Source organism: Aptenodytes patagonicus, chromosome 24 (genome assembly GCF_965638725.1).
Source record: "Aptenodytes patagonicus chromosome 24, bAptPat1.pri.cur, whole genome shotgun sequence".
NCBI classification, from domain to species: Eukaryota; Metazoa; Chordata; class Aves; order Sphenisciformes; family Spheniscidae; genus Aptenodytes; species Aptenodytes patagonicus.
In genome coordinates this window covers 4457191-4478732 of record NC_134972.1, presented here as the reverse complement: position 1 = coordinate 4478732, position 21542 = coordinate 4457191, and the positions used below count along the sequence as shown (strand labels likewise).

At 46.1% G+C, this 21542-nt stretch overlaps 1 protein-coding gene across 1 annotated transcript in view; it reads left to right on the top strand.

Annotated features, from left to right (window-relative positions):
* Window positions 1-11431, top strand: part of ZMAT4 (zinc finger matrin-type 4) — a 71179-nt gene extending 59748 nt beyond the window's left edge. The window contains 2 exon segments of the mRNA XM_076358918.1: window positions 2561-2657; window positions 10959-11431. Coding sequence (XP_076215033.1) covers window positions 2561-2657; window positions 10959-10974 — 113 coding nt within the window. The 3' untranslated portion in view covers window positions 10975-11431.
* The last annotated feature ends 10111 nt before the right edge of the window (window positions 11432-21542 follow it).

Below are 21542 nucleotides of genomic sequence, written 5' to 3'. Positions count from 1 at the left end.
AATGGACAAGAGCCTGCATGTTCCCAGGAAATCTAAACTGACACGAATCAAAAATAATATCAGCCATTTTCAGCAGCCACTGGGCAGCACACTGTCTTGGGGAAAAGGCCTTTTCTCCTTCACCTCTAATTCTGATTGCTGCCTGCCTGCTGGGTTCCTATTTTTAGATTTTCAGCTTTTCAAAGGCGGCAAAATCTTGATTTCCTTGTCCTGCTGAGAACTGAAAATACTCTCAGGCTTAAGTCATTAAATTGTAATTCTGAAATGCAAACTGTTAAATGAGGAAGAAAAAATTTTCCTTTTTAGTACACTAAATAGTGTTGAGAATAGCGGGTTTTGTATCTCTCTGGGCATCTCAGGCAACTGTTTTTCTTAGGCTGTGCTGTACAGAGGTTGCATCCGTAACCCTGGACATCTTCCTTAACTCTGACCTTCTTCCCCCTTCCCTGGGACCTACCCAGGACAATTCACTTTATTAGAAGGTCTGAAATAACATGGAGTGGAAAGGATGGTGTCGGAAGAAAAGCCGTAATAACTGTCCCTGTCTGAGTATCAATCTCCAGTAAAAAACTGAACTTTGGTAGCAAGATAAAAGCTATTACAATTTTTAAATGAGCAATTCTTATTATATCCATAAATCATCTCCTGTCTCTTGCCTTTTTTACCTTACATGACAATCAGTGGAATAGTTTGGAGACATTTCTGAGTTGCATACAGAGAAAGGTGGCTCTTCTCTTATTATCATTCTCTGGTCGGCAGTGCCTGCCGTTATAATCCTACAGTCTCCTGTTCACGTTCTGTGCATGCACACTCTTCAGGTGAATAAGTGTCTTGTCTGCAGTGGATGTCTCAGAGATGTGAAGTTTGATCTTAGCTGAATAGGCGAAGCACAGGCTGATTTTGTTGGGTTTAGTTCTTCAGCTTGGATGTTTTCCAGTGAATGCGCCAAGAGACTGTTTTGGTGACTTTGCTTATAAATCGCTTTGCAGCTTCTGTTTGAGATGTGCATGAATCTGCTTAATTGCCTGGTTTTTTTTCTTCCCTGCAATCTGTGCCCAGAGGCAGACCAGTGAATTAGGAGACAGATGCTGTTTAAACCAAGCGCTTTTCCTGTGCTGGGAGCTGTGGGTGCTGCGCCTCGGGGTGGGTGTCTTTTCCGTGGGTCCAGTGGCCCCCATCTGAGGGTGCAGCTTCTGCCCTTTTGTGACCCAGGGAGCGGGACGGGCCACAGTCCCCATTTCTGTTGCTCTGGGGGTATTTGTGTGATTTGGTTCAGTGCTGCTGACACCATTTGTCTACTTTTTGATAGCAGGAGATAAACCTTGCATGCTTATGACCTGTGCACTTCTCTGGAGTCCAGCAGAGTCACCCGCGCTGTCTGCTCTCACGTTAACTTGCTCAGCCAACTGCACTGCTGCACTTAGATCATGTTCTCTGCTATTTACATCACAATAAAATAAAATGCAGTATATTTACTTAGAAAATCACTTGTAACTGTGGCAATCAAATAAACAATGAAATGGGAAGTAGCAGAGGCAGCTAAGCAATTTGTTAGAAGGTAAAAAAACCACAAACAAAACAAAACCCCCCAAGCCCCCACAAAACAAAAAACCCAACAAAATTTCATAACATTTCTACCGTAAACCTGCTGAGATGTTATTTCTAGTTCAGTGGTACTCAGTTGGCCAGCAGCAAGAGCAACAGCTTTATAAATAGTTGTTTGTTGTTGTATCTGTGAAGGGCTAAAATTAGTAAAGCAAGGTCTGCTTTGCGGTCAGGGGCTGTAGACAGGTATTGCAGCCAAGACTAAATCCGTCAGGCAAATGAGCTCCTGGCTTCCAGCTTTTGGATGGCCACCTGGTAACCGCGCCAGGCTTCCAGCTTTGACACTCAGATGAAGGCTGCCGAGTTGCTGGCTCTCGGAGGTCAGTGGGTGCGTTCAGCAAACATGGCCATTTGCTTCGGGTTCCTAAGTGATCTGGCTCCTAAATACACTAATGAGGAATTGCCCTGAATTGTGCTCGCTACCAAAAAGCCAGGGGAATAAATGGGGCCTCGTGTGCTTGTTAGTCTAAGGGCAGTGATGATTTGTGAGAAAGCCACAGGGGAGGGATGCCGGTGCTGATGAACTGCAGGGACCGTGGTCTCCAGGAGGGATTTGCCTTTGAACCCTGCTTGGTTCTGCTCGGTCTGTGCCTCTTAAAAATACTCCTTTAGGCTTCACTAATGCTTGGATACCCTGACTGGGAAAAGTAAATACATGGGTTACTGTAAAGAGAAATGTCTAGGAAACTGGAAATGAAATTTGAGATCTGAGTACCTTCTAATTAATTACAAGTTTGCTGGGGGCAAGGGTTAATGCCTTCCCCCCCCACTTTCTTCAGCCATTTTCACTCATTTATACTTTCCAGCTGCCATTTTGATTCTGAACAGTCTGTAGCCTAGCTACGAAGGTGTTTTTCCTCCTGGTGCAGCCCTGCGCTTGCCCTCAGCCTGCACCAAAATGCACAGCCGGTGCTGAGGGCAGTGCACAATTAATGACTCTGGGTTTTCTTTGCAGGCCTGAAGCGCAGCTACACGTGCAACATCTGCAATGTCACCCTGAACTCGATAGAGCAGTACCACGCGCACCTGAAGGGCTCCAAACATCAGACCAAGTGGGTATCTTCGTGCTTTTCCCGGTGGCCTCCTGTCTTATATTGTAATGCTTTACACTTTGATAACCCTGTCATCTGAGGAGCTCTGGGTGTTTTGCAAACACATATATCGGAGGCATCTCCAGCTTGAGAAAGGCAGGGCTGAGCCCAGATGGGCTTCCTGGAGTTCCACCGAAGCAGAGAGGGCTGTTTGCTCCTAATTTCCCCCCAGTCACGGCGTGCCCCAGTGAAATCCTGCTGTCAGCTCATTGCGCTTTCCACGCAGCCTGCTGCATTTCACTGCTGGAGGTTTGTCCTGGTTTCCCGGGTTTTGCCTAAAGACTCTGGGATAATCCTGCAGGCTCAGCTGGGGCTGGGGAGTCATGAGCCTGCAGATGTCCTGGGGACAGGGGCTCCTGCCTGGAGAGGTGAAGTGTGTTAAGGGGATGTCCTGCTTTCCTGAACATCTTCCTTCTCTCCTGCAGACCCCTCCTCTAGCCCCCTTCTCAGGAAACTCCCACACATGGCTATTGTTCCGCACGTCCTCAGGGACACCCCTTGTCCTCAGCTTGTCCTTGATAGGTTATCGTCTTTTGGGCAGGAGCACTCCTTACTTCTGCTCGTGACAGTGCTGTATGCCTTTACAGCACAGAGTACCTTATAGCTTTGCACAGCTCTTCCCCGTGTCCTCAGCCAGGGTATAGGTTTGCTGTCCCTCCCCACTGAAAATGTCAGAGGATGCTGAGGAACCCAAATATCTGCCCATCCTCTCCTCAAACTGAGCAGGGGTACTGGTTTGGGACGGATGAAGAAGAAATGGGCAGCAGTAACCCAAGACAGTAACGATGTCTGGTCCTGATGCCACAGGCATTCGTGCTTAATGATACAGAGTTTGCAGCTTCCTTCATGTGTTAAACCTCAGAAGAGACACTGGGAGTGTAGTGGGATTAGGCGTTTTCAAGCGAGAGTGTTTGTGCTGTGATTTAGAGCAATTATGTATTACCCAACTTTGAGACTTGGAGGGAGTCTACTCTGTCAATTAGTACAAATTATTAAAATGAAGTGATAAAGATACATGGTACCAGAGAGTAGATTAGTGAACTAATCTCTCAATACATTTACATGTGAGCTTTGGGAACAGTTTCAGGCTGAAGCACTCAGGACAGCCCAGATTAGAGGAGGGATGTAAAATGTGTCATTAGTTACTGAAATACTTCAGGTAGCTTTAAGGGCAGTCTGAAAGATGAGGCAGGATGATCAGAACCAGCCATAAGTACTAACGTCTAATTTTGCTTAAGCTACCAAAGGATAAATGCAGACCTTCCCCAGCTGATGTTGGACCTTCTAAGATTCCTGGTATTATTCACATTAGCTCTATCCAATTTATTCATGGAGCATTTGAATGTCTTCCAAATGCTACCCTTTCTGGACCTGAGCGTGTAGTCATAGTCAGGATCTCAATTAGCAGAAGGAACTGATGGCGTCAGACTTTCTAATGAGGTGGTGTTCTCCCCCTGCTCTTTGCAGAGGATGGGTGAAGTGGAAGGAGAGGCAGTTGTTGAGTGGCCGTAGTGATCCAGCACACCTACCAGTCTAGATGTTTTGTGGAGAAGAGGGCTGGGGTCAGGCAAGCAAGACATGGTTTTAGGCTGTGCCACGAGCAATCTGGGACCTTCAGTAAGTCCTTTACTGCCTCCATCTCCCTTTCTTTTTTAACACATCTAACTGATGGTGCACCCCTGCTCCACCAGGTGATGTGTGCAGCGTGCAGGACAGTGCTGATGGGGTCCGCGTCTGTACCCAGTGCAACAAACTCCCACTACTGGAAAACAGAGCAGACAGCTCTTCCCATTGGAAACCTGGAATGAGAGCAGTTGTGATGTGCTGCCCGGGCAGAGAGCTGTAATTTATCCTTCCCCGCCCAGTCGTTCTGAGTTTGTATTATTATTGCTGTTGTTGCTGCTGGTATTATTGCAAAGGATAAAGGAGTTCATTTCAAATCAGAGCAGCCTTATGGACAGGAAATACAGATGTGCAGAAAAGATGCGCTACTCCTTTTCAGTGTCAGGAGGGTGCCTCACATCCTCTGTTTTATACCCACGCCTTCTGCTTTTGTTTTTCAGTCACCTGCAACTAGCAGAGTGTCATCTCCACACTTAGACAGTTCTGCAGAAAGATAATTCCTTCTGCATCTATTGCTTTCCCAAATGTTTTCTTCTGACATACTCTGACAAAAATTGCAAAGACTAAGGATCTTCTTCATCTCTTTCTGTAGCTGGAGTAGGAGCCTAACAGGGAGCGCATTCACTGCAGAGCTTGGGATTGAAGGGAATATCTGGGTAAAGAATCAGCAGGAGTTGAGACAATAATTCACATCCCTTTATTGCTGTCCACTGGGGAGAAGACCCTCAACTCCCCGACTGAGCGTACATGGCAGGAGGCCAGGCTGTAGGATGGGGAAGTGGAGGAATCCCCATTCCGTGGTGGGGGGATTGCTGCTGTTCGGCAGAAGAACCTCCTGCAGTTGCTCAAACTCACAAGAGCGACTCCTCCAGAGCAGAAATGCCAGGGAACCAGGGGGGTGATGATAAAGCAGCAGGGTACAGACAAATACTGTCCTGAACACACGGGCTGGTTGGGAAGGAAGCAGCAGGCGGTGCGGGGAAGGCTGGGTTTGCTTTACAGAGGCTCATGGTGTCCCAGCCCATTTCACTGAGATGCCAGCAAGCCAAACAGCATTGCACTATTTTAGCGTCAAGGCTCGGTGGCACTCGCAGGCGTTCCCAGAGCTCTGAAAGCACATGAATTATTGATGGGAAGGCCCATTTCTCTTTCATCTCGGTGAGGATCAAGCCAGCCTGTGCAGGGAACACCAGAGTGGTGCAGAAGCCTGCAGGACTCCCAATTTTTTTTTTTGAGGACCTTCCTCTTTTGCAAATTAATATTCTTATCAGTCTTTCTAAATTTAGTTTCTTATCATTTATTCATAATGACTTAAATCTGGTCCCAAGAGATTTTCATGGGCATTCAGTACAAGAGGAAAGGAAGTAATAAATTCAAAAGAAAGTATGTTACAAATGTAATAATGGAATGCCAATTAGAGACATTCGTCTGACCGATTTCTATGGGAAATTGCTCTGATTATTCTATTTCCTCCATCCATTGTTCATTCTTATACAATTTTCTTTGAGGCTAAGTATCCGAGCACAGCACAGATCTCTCCATCGCCTATAGGAAAGTGCAGAAGCATGGGAGACAGTAGATTGGCAGCTTGGGTTTGTGCACAACAAAAGCTCTTCCCACCCTGTAATTAGTATGTAACCAGATTTTACTCTCCTTGTTTAAAGCTGTTTTTGCAGCTTCATTGTCCTCTATGTGGGACTGAGGGAATGAGTTACCCATATCTTTTATCCTGAATCAGTTATCCCCCCCATGGTCTAAAGGGTCTGTAACAGCCATGTGCACGGCTGAATGTGGCTGGACCCAGAGATACAGCCCCAGAATGAGTCGGGGGGGGTGTCTCATGACTGTAGTTCTATTTGCCACGTATACAGAGATGACCTTGTACACGGTGTTTGTACAGAGCCGGCTGCACAGGTTGGGCGCTTGTGATAATAGCAGGTAGCAGAAGAATTCAGGAAGGTAAAGCAGTTCATACAGCTCATGTTCCTGACTACAGAAATTGTCTATAGTGCAGACAAAGATGAAGAAATCTTCACTGCTAGTGCTGTAAATGAATACATTGTGAAAAGTTATTCTACATCGTGTCTTGACTATTGTACGAGTGACTGAATGTATACGTGCCCTCAGCTCAGCCCTGTTTCCAACGCAAAGGGATGTGCAGGGCAGCAGAAACACAACAGATTTTGGCAGGGCTGCATCTATGTTTTTGTAGCTTTCTACAAGCAATTACCTCTTCTATACAAAGAAAGTTAATTTTCAAATCCAAACCTGGTACTTCTGCCGAGTTTCCACTGCCGCTTTGTCCCAGAGCAAGGCTGGGTCATCGCAGCACCTTGGCTCTCAAGTGCAGGGTGAAGCAATTGTGCTCTGCGTTGGGGTGCCAGGTGAGGAAGCCATCCCTCCTGCAGCACTCCTGCGTACCCTGGAGAGTGTTTTGCCCACTGTTTTTTGCTGTTCTTATTATTGTTGGTTAGTGTCAAGACTGTCTTCTTCCTTATAACTCAGTCTGAAGCCAGTGGATTGCAGTTGCCAAGGCAACAAAACATTTTATGTAGCTGTCATACTTCATATAATTAAAAAAAAAAAGGGGGGGGGGAACAGTTTGTAAAGGAAAGGGATTTTGCTCTGGGACAGGTTAGCAGGGAAGGTGATTGCAGGCTGGAAGCTGGTAGCACCCAAAAAATACTGGGCAGATGAGTCTTCTGAAAAGCTGCTTTAGGAGAGAAGAACTTTTATGAGGAATGAGTCAAGTTGTGGGTATTTATTATAGTTCTTTAGAGCTCTCCAGAGAGCAACACACAACCGAGCCACTGCTAGAATTGCTTTAAATAACCCACTGTACAGCAGCCCTTGAACTACTGCTTAGCAGGCCATGTTATTTGGACCTCCATCACTTCTCAGCGTGGCACTGATGGTACTGGAACTCCATTAGCAAAGCAGGAATTGAAGGCTGCGTACCCGGCAGCTGACCTGTTCTTCCTTTGGGGGTGTCTGGTGGGGAGAGCTTAGCTGGTTATTTACAGGAATCTCAGGGGCTTAGCTGAATGCTTCCGACTGAATTTGTTTGACCAAAAGATGGGGAAAAAAGGGGTTGGAGGGGGAAGCTGAAAGTGTCTTGGCTGGTATTTTGGTGTTGAATAAAAGATGCAGGAGGAGGTAGCTAATATTGAGTTAGTCCTTATCCCTCTGGCCAATGAATATGCAAAGCAAGATAATGTCTACTAGCTCCCAGTTTTTCTCCAGCGTGTAGGTACTTTAAGCTATATATTTGAAAATAAAGGAAAAAATGCATCCTTTTTTTATCCTATCATAAAGTCAGGAATTGGGGCTCAGATACAGGAGAATCAGATACAGGAGAATATTTCTTTTAAGGCATCACAAATCTGGCATCCAGTCTGCTTACGTCAGGGGTCAGGCAGTGTTCATCATGGCTCTGATGGGAATGTGCATTCACACAGAGCAGCCGAGCAAGGGCTGCTTTTTAAATGTCTTCAGAAAGTAGAGCTCCAGTTCGGGGCTCTGATAAGCAACGCTGGCGGCTGCATGCACACATGCCGGCACAGAAGCAGGTTTTGAAGTGTGGCTGGACTCTGGAACATCTGCAGCGGGGAGGAGCACTAAACCTTTAATTAGGTATTTATGAACTGTGTAGAGATGATTGAGTCATTGTTTGACTTGCTTTCCAGAAATAGAAGTGGTTTTTTTTAATCTCCCCTTCTCCCTTCTCCCAATGGGCAGAAGAGCAGCGGAATGACGAGCAAGGCGCAAGGCAGGCGGCGGTGCCGGTGCCCGCTTTGGCTGGACCGTGGTCAGCACCAGCAGCTCCGTTTCTATGGGGACCGGTGGTGGCCAAAACACCGGCTCGTGAGGAGCTGCAGGAATGAGGGCACGTTATCTCTGAAATACTGGGAGAGAATCACATGCCAGCCTTGCTCCTTACTGCTTACTGTAGGCTGAAAGAAACAAAACTTCCCTCTTTTCTGGTTTATGTAAACTGGAAAGATGAAGAATCACTGCTAAAAGCGACTTGCAACAAACAACAGAGAATTAAAGTCCCAGGTAGTTGTGAAAGAAGCCAGAGGAGATTCAGATTCTGGGTCAAAGAAATGCTCGTGTGAAATGTTAACTTAGGGCTTTGCAAAAAGTGCCTCCCTCCTTTAATTAGCACGTGCGGGCAGTGGGACTGGGGACAGGGTGCTGTGTTCGTCCCTGCATCCAGGAGGAAATAGCTGTGTTTGGGGAAGATGCACCAGAGGGCCCGGTTCCAGGTCTGAAGTAGCTCCTCAGGGGCTTGCGGATGAAAGGACCAAAGATGCTGTTGGCAGAGTACCAGAGCCCAGACCCACATTTGATGTTAGTGCCATCTCTGGGCTGGTTGCAAATATATCAAACGCTATAATAATGTGCCGGATAGCGAGAGCTGTGAGCTATCCTCTGCCGTTCTGGCTGTCAGCGATCGGAGGCTGAGATCCAGCCCTAGTAATTAAGAGTCTCACTATATGGGGATAATGATTCCCACTTCCATAAAGAAGAATTTTATCTTTTCACCTTTGTTTTGTCTCTTTGATCAGCCAGATCTCTCTGCCACATCTAGAGCTCACAAATGTATTCTGGGGTTTTATAACCACTCATTTACACATTCATAGATGCTAATACATGTCTAGGTTTCCCTTTCAAACTCATGCTTTCTGATTAATTTTAGGATTTTTGCAGAGAGGGGACCCAATCCTGCAGCTATCATTGGAGTAAAATCAATCCTCTAGGAATCTAAATGTACCGGAGTGCAGTATTCAGTCAAAATGAGTGCCTGGGGGTTGAGAATGGTCATTTCTAGTTTGGAAGGTGTGCTCTGAAGATCTTCCTGTGCAGCCCTTCACCTAGTCATTGGGTTGCATGCTGTGAAAGCCCAGATGATTAATGGCCTGCTGAGGAGCAAATGACAGCAGGCTTGGTGCGTATGAGGGTTTTTTGGTGGTGGTGTGTTTTTTTTTTCTGATTGAGAACACAGATGTCTAATTGGAATAGGGTATTTATTAACACAAGCTGCTTGGCTATTCAGAAATCGCAGCTAATCAAAATACTGTAAATATCGTGCCTAGAGATATGTCACCCTTCACCATGATTGCGTTTCTGTATTTTTTTCAATCTATTTAAGAAAGTGTAAACAAATATTTACAGCCTGTTGTGGCTGAAACATGTACCTGGTTGTGGTATCTGACGTGGCAAAGCACGCAGCAGGAGCGGTGAAGGCAGGGCAGCGCCGTCCCGCCGTTTCCCGGGCGCTGCGAAGGCAGGTCCTGGGTGTTTGCTGGGTGGGTGCTCTGCCTGTCCTCCTCGGGCACCCTTCGCGGCTGTCCCTGCACTGGGGGCTTTGGAAGTTTATGACGTGCCAAAAAGCAGGAGACAGGACTAGAGGAAGGCTTTGGCAGTTCCTGACTTAATTTGTGTTGGATTTTATGCAAAAAGTTATTTCTGTTTCCCCTGGATTTTTCCAGCCCCCGTCCCCAGCGCTCGGAGGTCGAGTTCCCTCCTGTGCATCCTCACCTAGAGCGAATGCACTCTTTGATATAAGATTTCCAATAAATTTCAGGAAATTATATTAAGTACTTGAGTTGTACCATATACTTTACAACAAAGCCAAATGGTTTTGTTCTTACCTTGATGACTGCAACTTTTATTGGTAGCAGTAACAATTTCCATGTGCTTTCTGTAACATATAGTGGCTGATGCCTAAAATATAAAGAAGCCTTTAGAGTGATAATAACTCCAGAAGATGAATAGTTGTAAAAGGTAGATGGAATTGAAAGGCATTTTAATTTGTCATTATTTCGGTTCCAGAGAGCAGCTGAATAATTATACTGCCTATGAAGAGAGCATGTGTAATACTTTGTCTCATTATAGGATTCAATTGTCTCCCTTCCCTTTTAATATAGGTGAAAATAAAGTTATCTCTAATATCTTCTGTTTTGATCATAATTTGAAAAACCAGAATGACTGGTACAACTTTGTTTCATGGTGTCGGGTGTATGGATTAATTATTTTAATGTAAAACATAAACATTGGACTGATTTCTCAAAGTGTAAACCTGAGATTGCCAATGCTTGCTGAATGAGAAATTCCTCATTGGCCAAAAATGTGTTGGGTTGAAAACAAGGCAAGTTTTGCAGGGTTTGCTAGGGTCTTAAACAAATTTAAATTGAAGACCTAAAGAAAGTACACTTTTTTCAAATTGTTACATCGATTTTTCTTTCATAAAATACAAAACTATCCTTAAAATTGCAAATATGTTTTTGGGTGGAAAGAGTTTGTTTATATATTTTTTTAGAATTGAAGTTTCCTCATTGCTCACATTAAAAAATTATTTGGTCATTACGAGAAAATTTGCAGGTTTGCCCCAGTACCGGTTCACCTAGGATCTGCCTTCAGTGCTGGATCTCTCTGGAGCTTCGGCTGCTAAAAGAGGCGGTGGGGGGGAGTGGGTACCGTCCGCTGGGGAAGGGGAGCGAGATGCTCCTGAGGCTGCCTGGGCAAGGGTGGAAAGAAAGACGCGTGGGCAGACCTCAGGAGGTGCACAGAAACCAGCTCTGAACCAGGAACGGCAGGGGGGAGAGTGACTTCTGCTTCGTTTCTGTCTTGCAGCCTGAAGAACCAGTAGTAGTTCATCAGTCGAGACAAGGAAAGCCACCGAGGCTTCTTCTGTGGAGAGGAACTGGTCAGCAAGGAGAGGATGCTTTCTTGGACAATGATCCTGTGTGGATTTGATAATTAACATGTAACTAACCTTCACTTTGGACAAATACATGGATTTTCTTTTTTTTAATTTTGTGGTGAGTTAAAATATTTCAATGGATTTTTTTACCCTTTCAAGATAATATTTATTCAGCACAGAGTCTAGAGTATGATAACTATCCTGTAAATACAGCACTTAATCATCACTCATCTTCAGAGACAGTGGAAACAAAATATTTTACTTTTTCATATTTATTCTTAGATTTCATAGATTTCATATATATTCATAGATTTCTCCCAAGAGTATAAAATTATTCTATTACATTATCCATGATAGTGATGTAATCAGTCTTCAACCAGAAATAAACATACTTTCTTCACCTTCTCCAGCATGGTTTGTGTCAACACATAAAGAGCAGCAGAAAATGAATCACAGGGATTATATAACGGATGAATTTTTTCCTTTCCTCTTTGTCTTCAGAGAAACAAATGGTTCACTGAGCAAAGAAAACTAAAATGAAAGCGTAAAATCCTTTTCCTGCCGGTAGGATTCCTACAGGCTAGACGGAAGCCGTTGGCTTTATTGACTTTGCTGATGCAAACCCAAAGCCAGACGTTGCTCTGCACGCCTGCCGTTCCTGGAAGCCGGCAGCCCTCCAGGAGAGCTGCAGGAAGGACGGCAGGACTGCACCGGTGGCAGCGGCTGAGCTTGCCGGGCCGTCCCGCGTGGGTAGCACCAGCTGCGAGCATGTTACCTGTGCACCCACAGGGAAAGGTGTTGGGGGACCGGCAATGGGGACAGTGGAGAGGTGGCGTGCGGAGGCTGGTTTCAGGACACCGAGGCTGACCGTCGCGCGCCCCTGGAGCCACCCTTGCCGTGCAGCGGGTGCTGGGCTGGGAGCCACAACTGCGGTAGGGCGAATCCTCGCCAGCGTCTGGGCTCGACGCCCGCGTTACCAGTGCTGCTGCACTGGTGAGTTTTTTGCATTAGGACAGAAATCCTCCGCGGCTGGGGACGGAGGGTCCGGCGCTCTGGGAGCTGCGCCAATGGCAGACCTCTGCCGAGGCACTGGCCGGCATCGTGCTGCCTCCCCAGCCGCTCGCTGTCGGGGCCTGGTGCTGCCGAGCCACGGGTCTCCTGCTGAGCTCTGGCATTTCCCCGCGGTGTGGGCAGAGGGTTTGGACCTGAAGGCTTTCCCTGCATCAGAAAACCCTGTATGTTTCAGCTGTATTTGCACTGTGAGAGGCAAAGCGTTCAGCAGGGTCAGGTCTGCAGGGAGTGTTAGGAGCTGGATGTGTTAGAGACCTTCCAGGTGCTGGGGGTCTCTGGCAGCCCCTCCCGCCAGGGTCCCAGTGCCCATACAGGACCCTCATCTGACGGCTCCACAGCCAGGGGCCCCGTGGCAGGGACTGTGGCTTGGGGGGTGCTTGCTCACAGGGAGGAGAAAACTAAAAGGATTTGAAGGGAGAAAAAATTGACCGCAAACCAGCCTTAACTGTCTAAGAGGAACGCTGTTTGTGCAGACCCCAGCTGGGTCCCAGTCTGCAGCAGTTTGGTGCTCGTCTATAGGGAAGGTGTTTATTCTTCCCTGGCTTTGGGGGGAGCGGAAACAAAAGTAACTCTATCCACTGGAAAGAGGGCGCTCACAAGGATTTTAGTTTTTCTACTGTAGTCAGCACAAAGGGACCAGGTTTCTTACCTAACCCGCTGCAATGCAAAGAGCTGCAATAAACATGATCCAATTTCACGTAGGTACTATGAGCAATACAAAACTAAACCTCGTTGTGCCCTGTTACACAAACTCGGTGAGTGCACTTTGCATGCAGAGAACCTGTCTTGTGAATGCTGCTAGGGATTAAGCATCACCTTTTTAAAGAGCAATCTGATTGTTTTATGTATGTGTAGTAGCACAATTCTTCTGAGACTGTGGCCATTTCCCTGCTTCTGCACCTCTGAAATAACAGGCTTTGACATTTCCTTTCTGTGCACACTCGGCTAGAGGCTTTCTTGTGTCTTTGGCAGTGAGCAGTGATGTGTACGGATCCATCAGTTCATTTACCAGGAATCCCAGCAAGGTGCAAATCCACTTCTCCAGCATCTGAAGGAAGAGCAGTGACCTGCTGCTACTGGCTCTGCATCAGGGAAACTTTTAATTTAATCCACAGCTCACCACCACAGCCTGCAGGTTTGTGAATTTTCTGCCAAGTGAACAAATCGTACATAGATGATTAATCTGTGTCCTCCATCCGCTTCTCTGCACCTTAATAAACCAAAGCAAAGTGTATTGTTCTGCATTTTGGTGTTGAGTAGCGCTGTATGTTTCAGATGAGAGATGTTTGGGCATGTCACTTGGAAAACTGCAGTTGTGATGCAAATGTCATTTTATATATTCATAGAATTATTACTATTATTGTGTATTTATAACATGGTAGCCCATGAGATAGCAACCACTGTAGCAGAGGATGCTGTAGGCACTGCTCAGTAACCTTGAACTGTCTCGCTTTGAGGGAAGCAACACCCAAAGGGTTTGTACAGCAGAGCAGTCTTGAGTGGCAGATGTGCATGTGAAATCAAGGCAGCTTCACTGTAAACCTATGCTGAACCACATTTTGGGGAAAGGCAATATTTAAAGTCATTAAGTCACAAGGCAGTACATGCTAAGAAGTAATTGTCCTGAAGCCAGTGCTGGTACCTGTAGGACTCCATCACTACAAGCAATTCTACGTGTAAATGAGCCCATGGGATGAAGCAGGAGCAGGCTTTTCGTGGAGGGGACCTTGTGATGCCAGAGGAAGAAAAATAGTCTTAATCTGCTGCTGACAGGGTTCTGTTTTTCATATCTTTCCCTTCTGTGGGAAGAAGTTAATCTTCCGTGGCTGGCTGGAGCAGAGCATGGGCTGCAGGCAGCTGCAGGGTGTTCCTGCTGCAACTCTGTGACATGCACTGCAGGGAGCAGTGCCACGGAAAGCCGCTTTGGCTATTCTTCACAGGGATAATATTGTGTAACTGGCTTCTTAATTACTGTCTCATCTGGGACTCTGAAATCCCTCACTACCTTGCTGCTAGGGTCACCCTTTTAATGAAAACAAACGTATTTTTGTTGGTGGAAATGATTCTTTTACCTTGCAAAGCCAATTAAAAGCGCAAACTGAACAGATTTATTTTTAAAAGACTCTTTCTAAATCTTCAGGAGAGAAGAGAAATAATTCTCCTAAATAAGGAGGAAGATCAATAATAAATGTTGCTCCACGGAAGCCCGTGTTATGTTGCCTGCCAGCAGTGAAGACTAAATAGACCCCTTCTAGTCTAAGAAGAAATTAGACTCCTGTGATTTGGGTTTGGGGTTGGTTTTTTTTTTTTGCCATCACATATGAAATCTGTTGGCAAATATATTTAATAGACAATGTTGAGTGCTTTATCTTCATTTGGCATTTAATCAAAGGGACATGCTACATCTGTATAATAGCTGAGCTAATTGACTTGACAGAACAGAGCAATCCTATTGGTCATCTTCATATTTGGTGAAATGAATATGAATATCATCATGTGTGATGATAGAGGTTACAGACAATGTGGGGCAAAGTCCCTATAACTCGTTTGTTTTAGCTGTGACAGGTAGGAGACATAGACACAAAATTCACACTGAATTTTAAAATTTGCCTGTCTTTATCGTCTTTGAAAATCTTTCCTGCGTTTTGTTTGTGCTTAGTTTAGTTAGCTTAAATGGTGTAGGGAAAGAGGGAGAGAAGCACCAGTCCTATTTGAAGTTAGCATTTAATGTTTTTAAAACTCTCCCTGCTCACGTGCGTGGTGAGCAGTGGCGCGTTGTGGCCCAGGGGACACTTACAAAGCTTTGGCCACGTAACCCGTGAGAGCAGCGGGCACAGACTCAGACTGGTGCTGAGGTTTGTTTCAAATAAACGTACAGGATGCTGTTACATACTTGAAGAATATCTTCTGCTTACAAAAGGGACAAATGAAGTAAGTTATGAGTGCTTCTAGTGTACAGTCTGTCTGGAAGTGATTTTTCCCTTCACCTTGCTCCCTTATATTGCTGGGGGGGAGAGTGGGAACCCATGGAGCTCATCACAAAACCTTGTCCCTTCGGTGCTCTCACCTCTTCACTAACTCTTGCTGATTTCATGTTATGTGTTTAAAAAATATTTTATATACAAGTGGGGTAACTTGTGTGCCTCTCTTTGCATATGCTCACATATGCAATATTTGCATTGTTTTTATGTATACTACATTGCAGGAGTGTTCAGAAGCTCCTGCACCTACAGCTTTTTCCCGTTTGAAAGCTCATGGCAGAGGGGAGGTGCCTGCAAAATGGAGTTATCCCCTGCACTGTGCTCCAGGTCTGTCCTTTGCAGTACACCAGCCAGCAGCATCTCATTTCCTCTTCCTCACTAAGGGGATCTAAACAGAGAAAGAACCAAGTTGGAAGAGAGACCTTTGCTCTTCTGCATCCTGGAGACTGCCTGGAGCTCCACTCATTGGGAGCCTCGGCCCTGGATGGGCTGCATGGTGTGCTTGTGCCTTTAGTCTTGCAAAGGGAAAGGTCAGATGCACTGCAGAATCTAATTGTTTACTCTCTGGGGACAGTAAAAGATACTGAAGAAGCTCTATATGATTAATTTGTGTTCTTGCATCAGTGCCTTTCATGTGTGGAGGAGAATGGGTTGTTCACAGATGAGTAATCATCTCCTTAGGTTTCATAGCTGTGGGGCTGTTTCATTTATTGTGTTGGATAATAACATAAGATGCTAGTGTTTCTGAAACTAAACTGCCTCTTTACAGAGAGAATGATTTACGGAAATAGGGCACATCATTCATGCATGTGCAGCCTGACTTTTTTGAGCCTCCTTCCCCCCAAATTCTTCCTTCCTGCAGCCAAGCGCCTTCCTCCAAGCTGCACCCAGGGTGCTGCAGAGGCGATTTTGTCAGGAGAGAAAAAAAATCTTCTTCTAACTTGTGTACTCAAGTAATCACTACAAGATAATTGCAGCAAATTAATTACAGCACAAACACAATTTCTTTCCCTAGGCAGGTGTGTCAACAGCTCTGATGCTGCTGCAGTGAGTGGGGTTGAACTCAGCCTCCAATACCCAGCCCGCACAAGTCTGTTTGCCCTTCTCCCCTGGCTGTCCAGCTTGGCCTGGAGTTGGTGGCTTGTTTGGTCTAAGAGAATGACCAAAGACAGAGGGCCTGTCTCTAATTTAGAAAATCTAGATTTTTATGCCACTCTGGCAGCTTTCAGACAGTTTGTCCGGTGACACTGCAGATGATGGCGCAAAGATGTACGTACGCAAGAGCAGGAGGGCCGGCGCTGCAGACGAGATTGCCATGTCCTCTGCCACCTGGCCCTGGTGAGCAAGAGACATGCGAGGCGAGAGTGGGATGCCCCGTCGCATCCCCCTGCTCTGCCCTGTTTCAAACTGGAGTAACTAGAGCAGTGCAATATCTGCATTTGTTGCCAAAGTTGTCCCGGTCCAGTCAATCAGACTTTGGTCCCTAAATCCTTCTAATCTCTTGCTTTTCCTAAGTTCATTAGGCCTTCAAAGCAAGACATAAAAAGACAAATCTCCTAGTGGGAAGTCAGTGATCCCTGCAGAAACGCCTCCAGATTGCATGCTCTTCTCTGTTGTTGAGACTAGTACACCACTCCAGGCTTAAATGCTGTGTGCAGATATATTAGAGATCTTTGAAAATGGATGCAGTGCAACCATTGCATCCCCCAAGGTTACTTTAAATTGAAGGGTGAAAACATTTGCATGTATTTTCTTCATTTAAAAGAACCCAGAAACATGCAGAACATCTATACGTTACAGAAATTAATTTTGTCTGTTCTGGCTAAATGTTTTCCCAGCTTAAAATTCTGTGCAAGACATTCTATAAAGAAAGTAAATCTCAATAATTGTCAGTCTGGTTGTGTCTTGCCACACACACACTTCTAAGGAGCAGTGCTAACTGGAATACTGCTGGCGCTGGGAGACAGCTGGAAGTGTGATTATTAACACCAAAACTGTAATCTTTTAGACAAGTTTCAATAGAGTTTTGTAGCACATACTAATACAGTTCTTCAGGCTCTGGAGCAAATATGTTAGGTTATGTTTCGGGAGGTGAGACACTAACTTTCTGTAGTGTTTTATGCTCAGACATAACACAGCACAAATAATACATGTTTTTTAACTGCCCGCTTGTGCTAAGGCAATAGAGCTCTATGGCAACAGTGTGTAAAGTGACTCTACCCTGAGACACGCTACTTAACACTAAGAAATTAATCACGGGAGAAGAATGCTCCTAGTACATAAGTGGTACTTTCTTTGTTAAGTTCCTATTGCATCAACTTAATTAGCAAGCCCTGACCTTTAAAACCACCTTCCGTAATCTTCAAATTATGTATGTGAAAGTCTGCATTCCTCCTTCTGGCTGTGCTAGCAGCTTTCTGCACTTGTCTGGATTCATTTGAACTCCTCGAGCGTGTGACCAGCTGAAAGTCCTCTCCCACCAGCGAGTGGTTATTGGGAACCCTCCAGATCTGTTGCAGATCTGTGAGATAGGGAGGACCCAATTTGGTGGCTAAATGTTCAGGATCTCAAGAGAGAGAAAGCAAACATCCATTAACATTGCAAAGTGTTCCCCACTTAAATTACTGCACTGAGCTCAACTGCAAGACTTTAGGATAAATTTTCTAGTCTAATTTCTATATCCAGTGTCAGAATAGGGATGATGGAGCTGGTCCTGTTGATCCCATGATGTTTATCTTTGCTAAGCGTGTTCTTTGGCTTTAAGGAGCTGGGTCGGGAGACAGCTGCAGAACTCTTCAAGCCAGAGCAATGTATTGCACTTTTATACCGCTTTCTTACATATTACTTGTACCCTAAGTCACAGGAGATCTAAAGCAAACTCTATAAAATTCCTTCTCTATATCATATCCTCATTTTCCCAGCACCTTTGTGCATCTCATAATCCTGCCAGGACTACTAAAATCCATCTCTGAGTGCAGCTGGCTTGCACTCTTGCCAGGACCTAAATTCCTATCCTTCAACAGAGGGGTTGCAGATTGGGGTTTGCTAAAGGCAAACATGAGCAGCTGATGCTGAACAGTTATCCTGGGCATCTCTCCATGATGGTCTTGTCCATTTTCACACACCGTCTTGTGAAGGAGTGTGCTTAATGTCATCAGTACAACATGCTTGTGAGGGTCCCAACTGCACCAGGGTCCTTGATTGCCCCGGCCAGCCTCACCTGGACACCCCCCGCCCCACGCATCCCCAGCCCATTGGTCCTGGAGCTGCATTTAAGCTCTGTCTGTCCCCCCAGCCCTTGCTCGAGCCGACTGCTGGGAGCTGCAGGAGCCAGGGGGCTCCCCAGGAAAGACAAGGAGGGAGCTGCGGGTACCCAGCTGTGCAGGGGGGATGGCATCGTCACCAGCGGAGCAGGTACCCGAGCAAGGCTGGTGGCTGCAGCAGGTCCTGCCAGCAGGACCTGAGCTTAAATGCAGAGCTGGGTGAATTTTTATCAGTGTCTGTGAGAAGCCCCGACAGGAGGACTCTATTTGCAGATACTTTCCTGGAGGCTTTACTTATGCTGGTGCAGCAGTGATGGGAACAGCTCGCTTGCCTCGATGGTGTGGGCTGGTTTGCCGTGCCAGTGCTTGAAAGGGAGCAGTTTAAGCAGCATACCCTCCGTGGGCCACTGCTCGCTAATCAAGGCTCGTAGTGTGCTCATGGGTCTTTGACAATAGCCTTTGTCTAATATGTTTTTAATCAGTGTGTGCATTTCAATTTGCATATTAATAGCAAGGAGATGATGTTATACACTGCTGTTGATGAGATGGTTGTCAAGTCTATCTTTCTAGTCTGAGGAAGGAAAGAAACTGCATCTATCGTATAAAGAATGAAATCACAGAAAACGCATGTTTTAGGATCTACCATTCTCTGCCTCTATCTTTCTTTATCTCTGCCTTTATATTTCTCTTAATGGCTCATATGGATGCATTCATTAATCTTTTTTTCTTTCCTTAGAACAAGGATCATTTAACAGGAGAGTAAGACAGGATTTTGTGCCTGTTGTGACAGCTCCAAGCTAGGCTAAATATCACATTTTTGCTGGGCGTTTTTGACTTGTAAAATGGCAAAAGTTTGACCCAGTCTAGGAGTCTGTTTATTGCAGCTGACCCCAGCAGAATAATTAAAATGCCAATAATGAACAATGGCACTGATCACTCTCCAGGTTTTGGCATTTCACAGCTGCCATAGGCTGCTGTGTTGGCTTCATCAGCCAGTGCCGTTGACTGGGACGCGGCAGCGGAGTCATCTCTCGCCATCCGTACGGCAGCGGCGGTGCCCGGGGGCACTGGCAGGGTGGATGGAGCATGGCGCTGCGGAGCACTGTGTGCACGGCTGCTGCGCAGCAGAGGTGTGCAGGGAAGAGCGTGACAAGCCAGGGCTTGTGGAATGGCTCAGAACAAGCCCTGAGAACAAATTCCCCGTGCCGACAGCGTTTTCCACACCTTCACTTTGTAAGACTGCAGAAGAAGCAATGCTCTTGTCCCAGGTCCTCGGGCTGAGGAAAGGGGGAATGTTTTGACGTGTGACTAGGTGACTTAGGAGCTGAGCTCCATGGACTTCCAACTCGCATCCCCTGCTGTCAGTGCTTAATCCCAAATCATCCTTATGGCTTTTCTGCAGATCACAGCACGAGGAGATTGTTTATCTTGTTTTCTTTCTACTTTTCCTATCCCCTTCCTTGACTCTTCCCTGCTGTTTCAGATGCACAGACCTTCAGCACTGCTACTTCTGGGGCTCTCCCCACTTTCAGCTTTGGGAGGTGGTTTTCTGTGCTCTGGTTTTGCGCTCCACCTTCCCTCCCCCATGGCTGAGCATGAAAATGGCCTGGAGGCAAAAAGCCAAGACTGAAAGGGGAGAGATGAAAAGAGGAACTAAAGAAATGGGAAAAGGAAAAGAAAAATCCAGAGGAAAAAGCACATCCCCACCAGCCTGAGTCCACTAATTGCTGTCGTAGCTCCCTGGCAGAGAAGGGGGCTGGAGGAGAAGCAAACCCTGTTGGCCAGCAAGGGTGGGTGGTGGGGAGCGTGCTGAGTGCTGCTGGGGAGATAGGAGCAGCTTTAAGCCAAGTTCACATTTAGCATCACTAAATTTTGAACGTGCTCTCTTAATCTGGGATCAAAGGACACAGACAGTAAAGGGCATGTGGAAGGGAGAACAGGGAGATACATTTCCTCCCCCCCCCCCCCCCATTCTCCTCTGCCAACAAAGCTGCCCTTGCTGATCCTGATGAGGAGCAAGGGGGGAGCAGCAAGCTCCTGCAGCAGGAAACAAGGTCCCCCTGCTCCTGCCTCCTATTGATCTGGAAAGAGCAGAGCAGAAGACAGGGAAAGCCACTGTCAGTCCTCTCCGGAGCATCCCCGTTTGCTGTGTAAAATGACAGCAGCAGGCACGTGACTGGAGACCAGAATAGGCACTGCTCATGTAAACACTACATACATATTGAGTGACAATATTTTGAAAGAGGAACCTCTCAGCGATCTGTGAGCGGGGAGGCAGCGCAGAATTAGGGGTTTTCAATCACACCAGCTCCAGAAGAAAAGAAACGTGTCTGCTGCTCTGAAATCAGTCTGCAGCTTCTGCAGCCACCCACTCAGACTATGCGGGACAAAAGGAACAGTATGAGGTAGAAAAAACCCCCCTGAGCATTTGCTCAGAAAGTGGCTGGAGGAATGAGACCAAGCAAAGGCGTGGGATGGATGTTTCACTCCAGAGCTTCAATCCATTTATATAATCATAGTTGTTATCATAGTAAATGTAAATAACTGAATGAGTTCAAATTTAGTATTTTACAACACTGGCTCTTTGTGAGTACACACTGAATTCTTGTGGAAAGCCTTTATTTCATCAGACAATCTAACAATATTTTAAACAATCCTTTAGGCATTTAGTTAGGCCCATATTTTATGATTTTTCTCACTCCTGGAAATGAGGGCTATAGTCGCCAAAGCATAAAGCCTCCTACAAGTTCATGTGTTAAGAAATCATTTGAATCAAAAAATGTGGCAGTTTGGCAGCTTGCCTCTTACTACATCACTATAGCCTGTAACAATAGCAGTAATTTTATGGTAGAAAATACAGAAAAGCTGTTTTGCACCTTGTCAGCCCAAGGCAACAAATATCCAGGCTAACCTTAATTTATTTTTCATAGGATGTGGCAGCTCTCAACCCTCAGTGGCATCTGAGACAGGCATCAGAGCCACGACCCACCTCACCCGGCTCAGGAAGCATCCTTTCTAATTAGCACCGGTGGCAGGCTCTTACCCTTGCAGGGGAGCAGGCTGTGCGGCACCATGTGGCACGGTTGCTAGTGGAGGTTTGCCTGGGGTCTGAGCCTGACGGGGACTTCAGTCTCCATCCGGATTCCCACTCTGCACCTTGTGGGTGCTGGAAGTGGGACCCTTGCCACGTGAGGCAGGG